The 15,895-nt window shown below is 38.1% G+C and overlaps 1 protein-coding gene across 1 annotated transcript; it reads left to right on the forward strand.

Moving 5' to 3' along the window:
- Positions 1-452: 452 nt before the first annotated feature.
- On the forward strand, positions 453-15,159 carry LOC113046471 (coiled-coil domain-containing protein 39-like). Its single transcript, XM_026207316.1, has 20 exons — positions 453-664; positions 2,065-2,184; positions 2,288-2,434; positions 3,677-3,835; positions 4,374-4,466; positions 4,569-4,697; positions 4,866-5,057; positions 5,331-5,434; positions 5,676-5,808; positions 6,964-7,158; positions 7,276-7,440; positions 7,754-7,891; positions 8,221-8,429; positions 11,175-11,298; positions 11,742-11,901; positions 13,296-13,402; positions 13,692-13,832; positions 14,121-14,300; positions 14,736-14,827; positions 15,000-15,159. The coding sequence occupies exons 1-20, from the start codon at positions 575-577 to the stop codon at positions 15,157-15,159; spliced, it is 2,838 nt and encodes a 945-aa protein (XP_026063101.1). The 5' UTR covers positions 453-574.
- The last annotated feature ends 736 nt before the right edge of the window (positions 15,160-15,895 follow it).

The following is a 15,895-nucleotide window of genomic DNA, read 5'->3' on the forward strand; positions in this document are numbered from 1 at the left end:
ATTTCCAAAACTATTTTCTAGATGTCTGATTTGATATTTCATTGTGAAGAAACTCTTAAATCACAAAATTAAACCACGATTTATAGTATTTTTTTCAATGGCACAATAACGAGGTAATACATAGTGCTTTTAAAGCATTACGTTTTCAGTCCTTTTTTTCAGGTTTCTATATAATTAAACGTCATTTTAAAAAAAGAAGTGAAAAGTGTGTTTGGCATGTGATACATTTCTAGTAAAATGAATAACTGAATAATACTGCTCTTTAAAAAAAAAAGCAAATCTTCAAAATTCACAGGTTAAAGATTAGTGAAATGTTTACTAATGAAATGTTTAGTTGAAATCTTTAAAAACATACTGGATAAATCCTGTGTAATATTTAGAAAGACGTTTTCTTATAAAAACAAAAACAAATCTTAATTAGCGTCACCTAACGGCCGATAGTTAGCGTCGTTGCTAGGAAACAAGTCTTTAAAACACAACGATAAACGACGGCGTTTCTAAATGACTAACGTTAGCCGGTCTAATATCAACGAGCAGTTTAATTTTTACTCCTGAACGTCTCTGAAACAATAAAATGTCTAACACCCTGTTAGCAGAAGTTGGTTGGGACGCGGGGTTTGCCATCCCAGTAGCTGACGCAGAGAATAAAGCATTAGAAGAGGAGGTGAGTGAGAAGTTAAAATAAACGTAACGTTACTTGACTAACGTTAACGTTCAGGGTTTCCCATACATTCATTAATCTGTGGAGGCCCGCCACAGTATCAACGCTGACCGCCACGGATTGATTCAGATTTTTAAAATATTTAATATGGGTACAATTGTATTTTATTGTAGAGCTGCGCGCTGCTTGCTCCCTCCCTCTCACAAACTGACAACGGAGGCACGCACGACCAGCCCCTCCTCTTCGAACACGATCTGAATCAAAACATGAGCATGTGTTAGTTAGAGGACAGATCACCGATGCTTAATGCTTATTCCCCCAGCGAAGATTCCAGAATCAATCCGGAGTTGAATGGTTAGTAATGAACACTGTTGCTCAACATAACTCTGAGAAGTTAGTCTACGTTAAGCGCTGTCGCGTTTGCATTACAGATTCGCGCTAATTGGTCAAGTATTTTTTTTCTAAATATAGATAAACAACTATTGCGAAATGACGGCGTTTCCATTAACCGATATTATGCGACTAAAACTTCATTTTTTTCCTCTCGCGATCAGGCATTCCAAACATCATGGCAACGGACGTTGGTAGGTTTATATATATATCACAGCCACCAGACTAGACATTTATATAATTATTATCTCCAGGTTCAGGTTGGTGTGTGTTGGCTTTTGTCCACCACAATCTCCAGGTTTGTGTGTGAGCCTGTGTGTGTCTGAGTCTGTGTGTGTGTGAGTCTTTTTTAATGTTTGAGTGTGTGAGCCTGTGTTTGAGTGTGTCAGTGAGTTTGAGTGTGTGTGTGTGTGTGTCCATCTCCAGGTCCAGGTTTGTGTGTGAGCAAAATTTGCAACAAGAAGTCTGTGGAGCAGTCATAGCATAGAAAGTGTAGCAATGGCATAGCAATGTAGCAATAGCAATGTCTTTAAAGGGATAGTTCACCCAAAAATGAAAATTCTATCATCGTTTACTCACCCTCAAGTTGTTTTACAAACCTGTATGAGTTTCTTTGTACTGCTGAACCCAAAGGAAGATATTTGGAAGAATGTTTGTAACCAAACAGATCTCGGTCCCCATTGACTACCATAGCATATATTTTTTCCTACTATGGAAGTCAATGGGGGACCGAGATCTGTTTGATTCTGTCATTCTTCCAAATATCTCCAAATATAACCAAATTATCAAGTTATCTGACACTAAGTGTTGGCAATGAAAATGTGTACTTGTCACAAAAAATATGATATATATATATATATATATATATATATACACACATGATATATTTAACTTAACCCCCCCCCCCGGTCCCTAAACACCACACCACCACAGATAGAATCGAATTTTGTGGGAAACACTGACGTTATATCACAATAACGGATGTTTAATAGAATCACCCCCCCCCCCCACAGCTTCAGAAGAAGCAAAAGGAGCAATTCAATCTCGAGAACAAAATAAATAAAACCAAGGATGTGATAAACGCCTTGACTGAACACCTCACACATCTAAGGCAAGAGGTTTCCCACACTCAGGTAACGTTAACTTATGAAATTATTGTGGAGGAACTTGATTCTTCCTTTATTATTCCTTTTTTTTTTTTTTTTTTTTTAAGATGCGGTATTTGAATGTGTTCAGGCATTGTGCAAAGCCAGAGAGAAGGAGACTGAATCAGAGGTGCATTTCAGAGCCCTGGCGGAGCGAGAGACAGGCCGCTTGAAGCAGGAGATCAGTCAGCTGGAGAATCAACTGAAAACACTGAAAGAGAAGAAGAACGCACAAGAGGTGCAGCAGACACACACACCACCCATATAACACAACCTGCTCTTACAGAACTAGAAAGAAACCATCACTGTCTGTATACAAGTGGGATGCGAAAGTTTAGGAACCCCTTGCAGAATCTGTGAAAATGTGAATAATTTTAACAAAATAAGAGAGACCATACTAAGTGCATGTGTTTTTTTTTTTGTTTTTTTTGGTACTGTCCTGAGTAAGATATTGTACATAAAAGATGTTTACATTTAGTTATTTACCATATAATTGTGATTTTTTTTTTGCTGAAATTATTCAAAAAACCCCATTCATGGTTCTTAATACTGTGTGCTGTTACCTGGATGATCCACGACTGTCTTTCTGTTTTGTGATGGTTGTTCATGAGTCTCTTGTTTGTTCTGAACAGTTAAACTGAGTACTGTTCTTCAGAAAAGTCTTTAAGTTCCCGCAGATTCTTCAGTTTTCCAGCATCTTTGCATATTTGAACCCTTTCCAACAGTCACTGTATGATTTCGAGATACATCTTTTCACACTGAGGACAATTGAGGGACTCAAACACAACTGTTTAAAAAGATTCAAACATTCACTGATGCTCCAGAAGGAAACAATGCATTAAGCTGGGGGGTGAAAACTTTTGGAATTTGAATATCAAGGTACATTTTTACTTAATTTGTGTTCTGGGACACATACAAGTATCTTCTGTTGCTTACGAAGGGGAGAACTAAATGGAAAAAATATATATTTCAACAATATAAGAAAAATGTGGCCATCTTCATCGTGTTCAAATGTTTTCGCCCCCCAATGCATCTTGTTTCCTTCTGGAGCTGTAATCTCACAGACTACAAATGTATACAAACAAACTACAGTTAAAAAGTCTGGGGTCAGTAAGTTTTTTTTTCTTCATGAAATTAATGCATATTACAATGCAGTACTCATTAAATTGATGTAAAGTAATAGTTAAGACATTTATAATGGCACAGACTTTATTCATTTCAACACTGATATTATTAATAAATGTTTCTTTAGCAGCAAATCAGCATATCAGAATGATATGTTTGTAATGGCTGCTGAAGGTGCAGCTTTGCCATCACTGGACAATATTTAAATTTCAACTAGATTAAAAAACAAAGCATTCATTTTGAATTGTAAGAGTATTACTGTTCTAATATTTCTGACTCCAGATGTTTGAGTTGTACTGTACACATGATGTTATTTTATAATGTGATTAAAAACCTGATGTAATCATCTTCACAGAACAGCATCTTTAAAGCCACTCAGAAGCTTGATGAACTGAGGAGTCAGCTGAACTGGGATCAGCAGACCCTGGAGGCCTGGCTGCAGGAATCAGCTCACAAGGATGAAGACACCATGGCCATCATCAAGTATGCCAAGCAGGACGAGAGCAAGATTCGAGTGAGTTCCCACTAACAGTGGCAGGATCAGCTCTTTGAGTCAGGTTATAGCCAGTTCGGCTGTCATAAGGCAAATGTAAGAGGCTGCCTTGCACAAGCTGTCCTTGCTTTAATTTATTTTATTTTATTTTGTTTTCTATTATTATCATCTATTATTATTTTCTTATTATTATTTTATTTAATTAACTAATATGATTTTTTTCTGCATGAGATTCACTCACTTGTATGGCACATATTTTTTTATTAATTTTTTTTTAAGTGGTGTGCTGTTAAGTTTATAGTTAATGGAATTGGCTGGTTTCATAAACGGCTTAGACTAGTCTTAAAAATTTTGTCATCTACTTTGTTTTCTTAAAGACTGGTCATAACTTTTCATAAAGACAATTACAAAATAGTAGATTGGCCCAATTACTATCCTTAGAGTAAATGACCCCTTGGCTAACTGCTAGTTGGTCAAACTAGTTCTTAAGACACAGTCTTACCATAGGGGCCATGTTTATGCTGTTTATTACTGGCTCAATGTCTGCCTTTCGAAACAGGAGTTGACGCTGAACATTGAGAAGCTGACTCTTGAAGCCAACCAGAAGAGAAAAAACCTGGACAGTGAAGTCACTGAGACTGTTACAGCACAGGTGATAGATGTTTTTCTTGGTCCCTCACGTTTTGTGAAAAAACATTTTTAGGATTTGATCGTGCTTTTAGACTTGCAAATGCACTTGTATTTTGGGATGCAGATTGCTCTTGACAAGACAGCCGAGAGCTTTCGTCAGGCTCACACTGAGAGACAAGAGCTGATCAGCCAGTGGGAGAACACCATTGAACAAATGAGAAAAAGAGAGCAGGAGATACAGCAGTGTGCCATGGTAACCTGAAGATGGCACTCTTTTCATACAAACACATGAATAAATCCACAGTGTTTCTTTAGATGAAAACCTTTTTTTATTACTGAGAAGCATTTAAATCTCAATATCTACAGTTTAATTCAGAAAATGGTTTATTCAACTCTGAATGCCAATCACTTGATCTTCTAGTCGCAGACAGAGGTGAACCAAGTGATTAGAGAGAAGAATGATATGCTCAAAGAGAGGAAGGACTTCATGGAGCGCGAGATAGAGAACAATAAGGAGCTGGAGAGGAATATAAGCACGGCTGAACGTCAAGCGCTTCGACTGAGGCAGCAGCACCAGGAAGAGGAGAGGAACCAAAGACGTCTGCATGATGAGGTGGGTCTACCAAAGCTTCGCAACACCGCAGCTCATTTCCTAAATCCATGTTTCCACGCTCCACTGTCCTCAAGCTTATGACCCAGAAACCAATCAAAGTCTATCAAGATGAAGGGCGTACCATGGTTTTATCATATTATAATATTAGTGTACCATGTTATAGTACATCTATTTGTTATAGTGCATATTAATACATCAGTATTTCATGTAAATTAAATGGAAATGTCTTTATTAATTTTATTAAACTTATCGAATGTGGTGTTTTGCTCTCAGGTGGATGTGCTGAAGGGAACTTCAGACCGAACCGCCACAGATGTGGAGTCCACCAGATCTCAGTTAACCAGCATGAAAAAGGACATTCAGAACACAATAGCTAAGTAATGCTTTTTCTTTTTTCAGACAGCTACTCAGTCCAGCAGACACTTTCTGACTTGTTTCTGTCACTATCTCATCTAATAAGCAAATCCATTCCAAGTAAATCAGAATCAGAATAGAACAAACAGACCAAAACAAGTTCTTCAACAACAAAACACACGGAATGTGGGGCCTAAAGTCAGATCTGACATTGAATAAACAATGTAGATTCTTTGTAGGAATATATGCAGTTCTTCTTTGTAGAGTTGAAGAGGCAAAGCTGCAAAACTCTGCTCTGAAGGAGAAGCTGCGGTTGGTGATGGAGGCGGTGCTGGATGGTGAAGATCAAGCAGCACAGATGGAGCAAGTGCATAAAGAACAGGAACAGAACATCAAAGTAAGTTTCACTTTGACTTATTTTAACTCTTCAGCAATTCACTGCCAATCTGGGCATTATTTTGTTCTGCACTGAATAGCCATATGGCTCATAAATAAAAGGAGTTTCTCTCTCTCTCTCTCTCTCTCTTTCTGTTTTTATAAATGTTATTATATTGTGTGCCATTTATCGACCATTCAGTGTCCAGGAGTAGAATTATGCAGTATATTATTATTATTATTATTATTTATTATTATATAGATTTAAGTTTTCATTCAAATTTTGAATTAACTTTAATTTAAATGTTTTATTTTAATTAGTCATTATGTTATATTTTCCATTTTGTCATTTTTATTTGTATATATTAGGTTTAGGTTTAATCTAGTTTTTATTAAAGTGTTGTTTTATTAATTTTTAAAAATTAATTAATTTATTTCCAGTTAGTAGTTTTAGTTCAAGTCTACTTGAACTAATTTTATTTAGTTGCTGAAGCAACATTTATAATTTTAATTTCTTTAGATATTTCATGACATATTTCAGCTACATTTTAATTAAATATGTTTTTAATAGTTCTAGTTTTAATGACCAATAATAACCCTCATGCAAAGTTTTGGAAAGAATAGAACACACATTGCACTATTGCAGTCCATAACCCAAGAACACATTTTTTTTTCATAAAATAAAACACTAAAAACTAAAATCAGTCATTCTCATTCTACAAATGATTTTAGTAATCACTATATTATAATTTACAGTATGAAAAATTGATATTTGACTCCAAGTTTTCTAAAGATTACATTTACTTGTGACATTTTGAGTACAGTATATTTTTCAGCAAACGTAACCTAAATGTTTAAAGTAGTGGAAATGTGAAATTATCCAATATCGACTGATACATATACTTTTTTTTGTTTTTATTATTTGATTGTATGTAAACTACACATTTTTAAGCATGTTTGATAATCACCTGTTCATGAAAGTTGTTCCAACTTTTCCATTTTTCTACAGGTCATATTGTATTTGCTATTATAATAATTGTTATTTAATAAAGCATTAGTGCATAATCCTAGACTGATCAATACGATTTAGTAAACATTTAGGATGTATGAGAAGACAGTGTCTCCATGTTCATCTTTAATTATATTTGTAATCAATTTTATGCTACTCTTTGTGTAGGAGATCGATACTCAGCTGCTCCGGCAGAGAGAGCTGATGTTCAGAAAGAGTCAGGAGCTGCAGGGAATGAGTGATAAAGAGAAGAACATCACGGCTGAGATCTGCGCCACCCGGGCCGCTGTCTCCAACCTGGACAGCAGACTCAGCAAACTGGACCAGAACCTGCTCAAACGGCAGATGATCGTCTCCAACCAGGCAAGAGAACCATGTCTCTGTTAACAAATAGTTATTATCATCCAGTTAACACAAACTGGATGGTTGCTTTCTAAAAGTTGACAAACGACTTGAGTGGTGTTCTTTTGTTTGATCTAGGATTTTCAGATCCAGATGCTGGAGAGGAAGACTTTACATTTGCAGGGGAAAGTGAACACAGAGGAGAAGGCAGCTCTGGAGAAGAGGGCCTCTGATCTGGAAGAAGCTCTAGAGGAAAAGAATAGGACAGCCACCACCCTCAACACACAGCTGAAGAAACTCCAGGTGCGAGTGTGCACTGCACTATATATGTGTATATACACACACCTTAACATTTAAGAGTTTTAGATCAGTTATGTTACAAACTGAAAATTTAGTTGAGCCAAAACAGGAATAAATTGCATTTTAAAATATATTCAAATAGAAATCAGTTATTTAAAATTGTGAATATATTTGACAGTATTGCTATTTTTTTTAGTTTTTTTTTATCAAATTAATGGAGCCTTGGTGAGCATAAGAGACTTTTAAAAGCATTAAAATATCTTACCAATCTAAAACTTTTCTAAAACATGACCTGTTTTGGTATGTGTATTCTCAGGATGATATCCGCTGTGTTAGGAAAGACACAGAGAAGATCGGAACTGAAAAAAGAGAACTGACCACCAAGATCAATGAGGTGGAACTCTTTATTGACAACTCTGAGAAAGATCAGAAGAAACTTAGGCTCAAAAAACAGGTGAATAACTTGATTGAACCTGAAAGAATCAGAATTCTTCAGTAAAGAAACAGAAATTTGCAAAACTCTTGTCTAAGTACTTTTGGTAAATTTAATAATGCCTTCAATTATCAGTTTCTCAATAAACAGAATTTATATTCCACACAATCTCCCACACCATCAACACTTTTTATCACTTCATTAACTAATAAAATGTCAAAAATATTTTTAATCTATTGCAGATTACATAATATAGCAAAGGCATTTTAAATGTCAGCAGTGAAAAATAGGATAGAACAACAAAGCACATTTGTGTCCATTTCACACGTGTGTATGTCTCCTCCCTTCAGGACAGCATGGTGGAGAAAGGTCTCCTGAAGTTGGAGGTGCAGCGGCTGAGAGATCTACTGTATGACCGAGCAGATGGAGTGCTGAGCCTGGAGAAGAGACGTCTGCAGCTGCAAACAGCCATGAAAGAGAGAGAGGAGGAGATCCGTGTGCACCGAGAGATGCTTTCTAAACAGATCAAGCTCACTGAACAGGAGAGACAAGGGCTCAGGTAAAACACTGCTGACTAATGGAGTCTTAAAATGATTTCAATGTGAAGTGTGGCTTTAAAAGATAGATTTATACTAAAATGAATATATAAATAAAATTGAAATAAATGAATACCGTGATTTATGATTACTAACTACTATTCATTTTGTATTTAAACATTTATAAGTGATATATAATCCTCTAAGTTGTACATCATTTTTAGGGATCAGGTAAAAGGAGCCCAAAAAGAGAACTTTGTCAGAACATTGGACTTGTCTGTGTGTGTTTTTTCCCTGTGACCCAGTTTCTGTCTCCTTGATTGTTGATTGGTGTGTCTCCTTAGTTCCCTCAGTATCCCATCTTTATAAGCAATGTCCTTTCAGTTCAGTTTTGTCGGGTCTATAAGTAACTTTTGTGTGTTTTCCTCCTGTTTTCCATGTTGGAGTTACCCTTGTGTTGGATTAATAAAGACTTGGCTCTGTGTTCCTTCCGGCACAGTAGTGTGACAGAAGAACCGACCTACAACAGTTTATTGCATGTCTCTCCTCTGTTTGTTCTTTACATTGTGTTTCATGGATCCCCTCCTTCACTCCGAATTCCTCCTCCTCCTGCTGGAGCAGGAAGGATGATGGATCTCTCAAGGACCATATTAGACATTTCATGTTATAGCTCACATCGCCAGTTACCAGGACGACACACTCTACGCTTTCTATGACGCGTGCCTGAATGCTGAGTTAAGAGCGTCGTCGTCTGAGATGGTCCTCGGGAGGAATTTGCCACCTTTGTGGAATCAACACTGGCGAGAAACAGGGCCCCCTCTTACAATCTGCCCCATGGAGGATCCACTCCCCACCCAGAGCTCAGCCCACTATCTCCCCACGGTATGGAGCATAATCCCGAGCCCACCGATCCGACCAGGGCCACCGGAAGGGAGAAAGCCGTGGACAGTGTGAGCGCGGAGTGGAGTTTCGCTCCCTCCACCACGGCTGAGGTTGAGATGAATTTGGAGCTCCAACAGGGCCAAAATAATCTTATAGATTGGGAATTGGAACTTGAAAATGAACTGCCCCCTCTCCTCTCTCCATCTTCTCCCCTTGTCCCATCCATCCCTCCTTGTCCTTGGTTTCTTCATCCAGCTCTAAGGGGACTTCCGATCCTCCAGTGCCTGTTCCTAGAAAGTGTCCTCCACAGGCCGATCCTCCAAAATGCCCGCCCTCCCACCTGCTCCTGCCTCCTCCACCGCTGTCATCTGGCAGCCCCTCTGCTCACCCTGAGCCCACCATCTATGCGGTGCGAGTCCCGTGGGAATGCCATCCTCCAGCCTCACCATTGTCAGAGTCTCCCTCACCTTCGAGGCCCGGACTCGGTCCCAACGGCTCCATCTTGACTCCTGGCTCCCTCACCTCCACTGTCAAGTGTAGATCCATCTGCTTCGCCTGACTTCCTCATCCTTCCGGCTCCGCCTTGGTCTGGCGTCAACCATCCTGTGTCTTGGGACTCCATTCCTCTGGCTTCGCCTCGTCCCTTTGGCTCCATCAGGCTCCTTCATCCCCTCGGCTCCACCTGGGTCCTTAGTCACTCTGGCTCTGCCGTGGATCTCTGGATCTCCACCTCATCCTCGGTCGCCAGAGCCCTCACCCTGGCCCCCCAGATCCTCGGCATCCCCTTGGCTTGTTGGCTTTCTGTCTCCACCTCAGGCTCCTCCTCCACCTGCTCCATCGTCATTGGTCGGCCCCTCTGGAGTCGATGACCATTCCTCCTCATTGGCTCCTCCCACCGTCAGCTCCACCTTGGGCAGTCATTATCCCTGGTTCCTCCCTCTGTGGTCTCTGTATGCCGGCCCCCTCACTGGGCTCCGTCCTCCACCGGAGCCTTCTGCCAAGTTCCCAATTACGCCTCTTCCTGTTGTTGCCTAAAGTGCAAGGATCCACCTTCTGGGAGAGGGGTGAAATGTCAGAACATTGGACTTGTCTGTGTGTGTTTTTTCCCTGTGACCCAGTTTCTGTCTCCTTAATTGTTGATTAGTTCCCAGTTGAATCTCCTCAGTTCCCTTATTATCCTGTCTTTATAAGCAATGTCCTTTGAATTAGATTATCCTCGGCTCTGTGTTGGGACTTCATTTTTAGTCCATTTCTGCAAGACTTCAGCTTTGAATATGGTCTAAAAATAGCACTTGAGACTAAATGCTTCCTGATGGTTTTTTGCACATTATTCTTCACATTAATTCTTAATTCTTTAGCAGTTAATTTGTCTTTTCGTCTCGACCAGTTTTTCTCAATGTGCTGACCCAATAAGCATTTTAGTGTCCAATGGTCATGTCTTAAGTTTGCACAGTCTAGTATTGCATCTTTCTCATGGGCATTTAATAAGTTAAATCTTATCTGATACCTAATAAATATGCACACCTGAATATAAGATTTTTTTTTTTTCTGTTCCAGCCTTCATGGACAATTATAAATCTATATCACTTATAGATAATTAGATATAAATGTAATAATAGTTATTAATATTGATGTTGTTTGAAATTGGTAAAATATGCTTTGAAAAAAAATATGATCAGAATATCAACGTGCTTAATAATAATGCTTACACTGTGCTATAGAACTTATATATTTTATTTTTATAAAACCAGAAGAAAATAGAATAACTGCATTGATTTCATGTCATATATTTAATATATATGTGTGTATGTGTGTGTATATATATATATATATATGTATATATAATTAATTTTCTACACTCTGTTGGTTGTGACAAATGCCCTCAGTGCTGCGGTGAATGAGAGACTCTTCAAAATTGACAAGATGAGGAAAAGGTATGAGATCCTGACTGTTTCTTTGGCTGTACCAGAGGGAGAAGAGGAGAAATCCCAGGCCTACTTCATTATAAGGGTATAATACCTCTTTATTTTATTCTGCCAATTAGATGCATGGAGCTCCATCATGTCCAAAGTAGATTTAGAATAAAATAATTAATATTGCTCAATGCATCAGATTCCTATATAAAAAAGGCTTAGATCTGTAATCAATAATGTGTGATGGTATGCTTAGTGAAGTGTACATGACTGTTTTTATTAAAATGATTTCTGAAGGATCATGTGACACTGAAGACTGGAGCAGTGATACTGAAAATTCAGAGAACACAAGAAAATATTACATTTTAAAGTCTATTAAAGTGTAAAATGGTTCAAATTAATAAATCTAAGAAGAAGAAGATGACTAGCTTGGGTCTTTTTGAATTCAAAGCTTTTCTACCTCGTGACTTTTTCATGTCAGAATGAACATTACCACTCCAGAAATCTCAATATCTAACAAATTGTGGACTTTTTCTGAAGGCAGCTCAAGAGAAGGAAGAACTCCAGCGGCAAGGGGATGATTTGGACAACAAAATCCGCAAGACAGAGAAAGAGATCCATGCATTGGAGAACACCCTGCAGGTCGTCAACAACTGCAATACAAGCTATCGCAAAGCCCTGACCAAAGTCACAGAGTCCAGTAAGTACATTCATGTCTTTCACCTAATATATTTCCATATTTACATGTTATATCAACAAAAGAGGAGGTTCAACCAATAAACAAAAACTCTTGTAAATAGTACAACGGTGCAACACTCACTCTTAAAGAATTACAACTTTTTGTTGGTTAAATAACATGCAGTGTTTCAGCTATTGTCAAGCCCTTCTCTGTGTTCATTAAGTCAGTCTCATACACAATAACTCACTGTCAGCGTCTTACAACATTCTTAATCACTAATGTCACCACTTTCCCACACATGCATTGATGTGTGATTCTGATGTTAAAGTGGTCTGGTAAACTGATCTGTGAAGAATGAGGAAACAGATGTAACTATGCTTGAGCAACACGGTTATTCATTTACATGTGTCACACACGATTATGTTCTGTTTAGTTTCTAGATTATGGATTTCATTGTCTGTCTTTGCTCGAGTTCGCATTCATTTGTTACCATGGTTTCTTATTAGTTTCACACCTGTTCCTTGGTTCATTGATTATCATTCCTCAGCTCATTATATGCTGCGTTCCAGACAACTCAAAATATGGATTTTTCCCGCCTCCTACTTGGAAGTAACATCTGGAACGCTGCTTGAAGTTGGAAATCTGTCTTGTGAACTCAAGGCAGATTGATCAACCCAACCTCAGCGAGACGCGTCATTTTATGTCACTTCTTCCTATGAGCAAAGTGTGGAGTCGAACTTTAAAACATTAGACATTATGTGTATAAAATTATACTTAAATCTTTAGCTGTTTTACAAAACGAACGGCAGCATTTTATAATTTTTTTTCCATTTTTGCAATAATTGACACAAAAACTTGTTGTGTCATTGAGACTAAAACTCCCTGAGGTTGGATGTGGGACATTTAAATTTAAATGTATTCTTTTCCAACCTTCTCAGTTTCTCTGTTCATTGTTCCATGTTACGTTTGTGGTTACTGTGTAGTGGTTCTAATTTTTAGTTTACAAACAATTTGTCTCCATCTCCTTTTTTTTTTTTCACGAAAATGTAAAGTGATGATATACCACATCGATACACACCTAGAATACCAACTATTTATCTTTCAATGTATTTGGGCTATCGAGTTATTGTATTACAAAGTTTCTCACTATTTTCTGACTATGCCTTAATTTACTGCCAGCATTTTTAATTATATTCACAGTTCCATCAGTGGCAGGGAAAGAAAGTCTCTTAGTTCATTCTCATTCATAATTCTAAACTACCTGCAATCGTGACAACTTGTTTTCAAATGAAATATATTTAGCTTAAGCCATACCGCTTGGCAAATGTCACTTGTTCACAATATCTGGAATTTTGCAATGTATGTAATCACATAGAATTTCACTGTAAACTGAGAAGTGCTCCATCTCACTGTAGGTCCTGCGCACCAGGAGAAACTGAAGCTGGAGGAGCAGAGACGAGCAGCCGAGGAGAAATACAAATACAAGAAACGGCAAATCCGAGAACTGCAGGAGGACATTGAGGTAAATATTTCTACTCACATAATCATTCCTCCAGACAGACAGTGCAAAACACTGTTCTTTCGCTTTTATATTTATGTTACTGGGCAACATAAGAGTTAAAAACACTGGTTGACATCATTATTCACAACAGGTCAAACAGGTTTCTGCAAACCTGCCCTATGAAAAGTGAAAATCTTAAGGTTAATTTGCTAGGTCTGGTTGGGTAATAACAATTATTATTTTGAAGTGCATTAAAAACCAATTAATTTAGATGATAGTCCATGAAGCATGTTTTTTCTACATATTTCAGAGCATGTCGCACACATTGGATGGTCTTCTTCAAGAGGAAGCAGTCCAGAATGAGAGTGTTGAGAGGACTCAATCCCATGTGCTCTCTCTCAACAAAGACATCCTCTCTCAGGAGGAGAAACTCAATCGAGCCAGCAAACAGGTCTGACCGCCCTCACATATCCTGCCGTTTTCCTGCTTTATCTTTTCAGATTCACTATCAAAAAATTTTTCAATAAGTATTGAATTTAACTAAAAAAATAAAAATAAAAAGTTTACCAAAGCCTGTTAAATGGAAGGTTCCATTGTGACAACATGCCCACTACTTAAAAACATTTTTTATATGTATACACACAGTATGGGCATTAATGACTGATTATATCCATATTGTTGTGATTATCCATTATAAGTTTGAGCACCTAATCTCGAAACTATTGTTCTTTTCTCACAGTGTGCCAAATATGCTAGGGAAATTCGGTCTGCTAAAAACACCAATGAGAAGACCTTCGAGGAGCGTGACATAGAGCTACGAGAACTCAGAGACGTAAATAAAAGCGTAAATAAGATGCTCCTGGAAACCATGGAGGAGAATCCTGACCTGTCATCTGCACTGCAGACACGTATTATGCAGGTACAGCGCGACAGGAACAATCCCTCTTCATCATTTATAAGCCACATGCAGCATTGTAAAAACAACTAATTGGTTGAAAGTAGAAGCGATGATAAGTTAATTGCACTTTTCAACTGTAAATGGTAAAAATGTAAAATGTAATGTTAAGAAATTAAATGATTATTTATTTGGAAGAAATTAATAGTTTGATTCGGCATGCATTCATTCAACTGATCAAAAAGAAAAATAAGAGATTTATAATATTTCTGTTTCAAATAAATACACAAATAAAATAAACCACAAACTTTTAAACAGTTTAGCATTTTTACAGATGTGTCAGCTATCAGAAGAATTCCTCTTGCTTTAGTAATTACTAGTTTTTTTCATAGAATTGCGGTTACTTATTAACTCTTATTAACTTATTAACACTTAATGTGGTTATTTTCCTCTTTTAAGACTGGTCTGTCCCTGCCTTCTCCCGCGTCCTCTCTATCCAGCCGTCTGAGCTCAAAGATCAACTCAGCCCGCAGTTCTGCTTCACTCCGTCGGTATTCACATTATCATGCTTTTATCCACAAACTAGTGATTTATAACCCACATATGCATCTACTCCTATTACTGCATAATTATCCAGTCAAGTGTGACAGTTTAAACCAGACAAATAGGCATGAAATGCAGAAAGTCCTGATTGGTTTCTTATGTGCCCCATATACACACCAGACCCTCTAATCCATCAGCCAGCAGCAGTCCCAGAAGCCAGTCTGTCACGTCCCCCGCAGTGAAGACCCTGGGTTTGAGCCTCTCCGTCACGTCCCCACAAGGATCTCAGCCCCCCAGCGCTGGCAGCAGCAGCAGGAGCAGCAAGTGCAAAAGCCCTTAGACAGAACCAGACACCAGTCTCTCTGAAGACCACAGAAGTTATGTCTAACTATACCAGTGCCACCGTTCTTATTTAATTACTTCAACTCAGTGTTTCTTTAAAACGGCTTCGGCTGTTTAAAATTATTTTTTTATGTTTCAAAGATAACTTTTAGACTTTACTGTAAACACACAGTTTGATTCTTGAGATTTTTCTTTTGTTTGGAAGTACAGACTCAGGTCTAGTTTCATTTTACTACTCACTTTGATTGGGTTAAATGGCAGCAACAAGAAAGAAACAATAAAACCCTACATTCATGAAATGCTTTGGCCCGTGAGAAATCAAAGGTATCGGGTGAACAAATCAGAAATCAGATGAACTTGCTTTGTGTTCGTGCCGTCGGAGCTGGGGTGTGTTCAGTCTCATTATTCGTGGAAACCCATGAGACGCAGACCGCCCTCAGACAGCCTAGAAACCAGAAGAGCCACTGAACGTTTATTCAGACACGTTTCTCTTGAAAGATCAGAAACATGGAGAAAGTTTGCGTCCTGTTTGTTGGATTTCTGTGTTTTTCTGTGGGACAGTCGAGCACTACTGGTGAGTGGCTGATCAAACTCCTACTTCTCCTCAAAGTGACAAAAATAATGGACAATTAATCTTATTATTCTGACTGAGGCTCAACATATTGCTAAGTCCTTTGACTCTGATTCAATTCAGGATATAATGGATAAAATGCTGAAATATAGATTTTTTTAAT

The sequence above is a fragment of the Carassius auratus genome, chromosome 27 (assembly GCF_003368295.1).
Source record: "Carassius auratus strain Wakin chromosome 27, ASM336829v1, whole genome shotgun sequence".
Taxonomy (NCBI): Eukaryota; Metazoa; Chordata; class Actinopteri; order Cypriniformes; family Cyprinidae; genus Carassius; species Carassius auratus.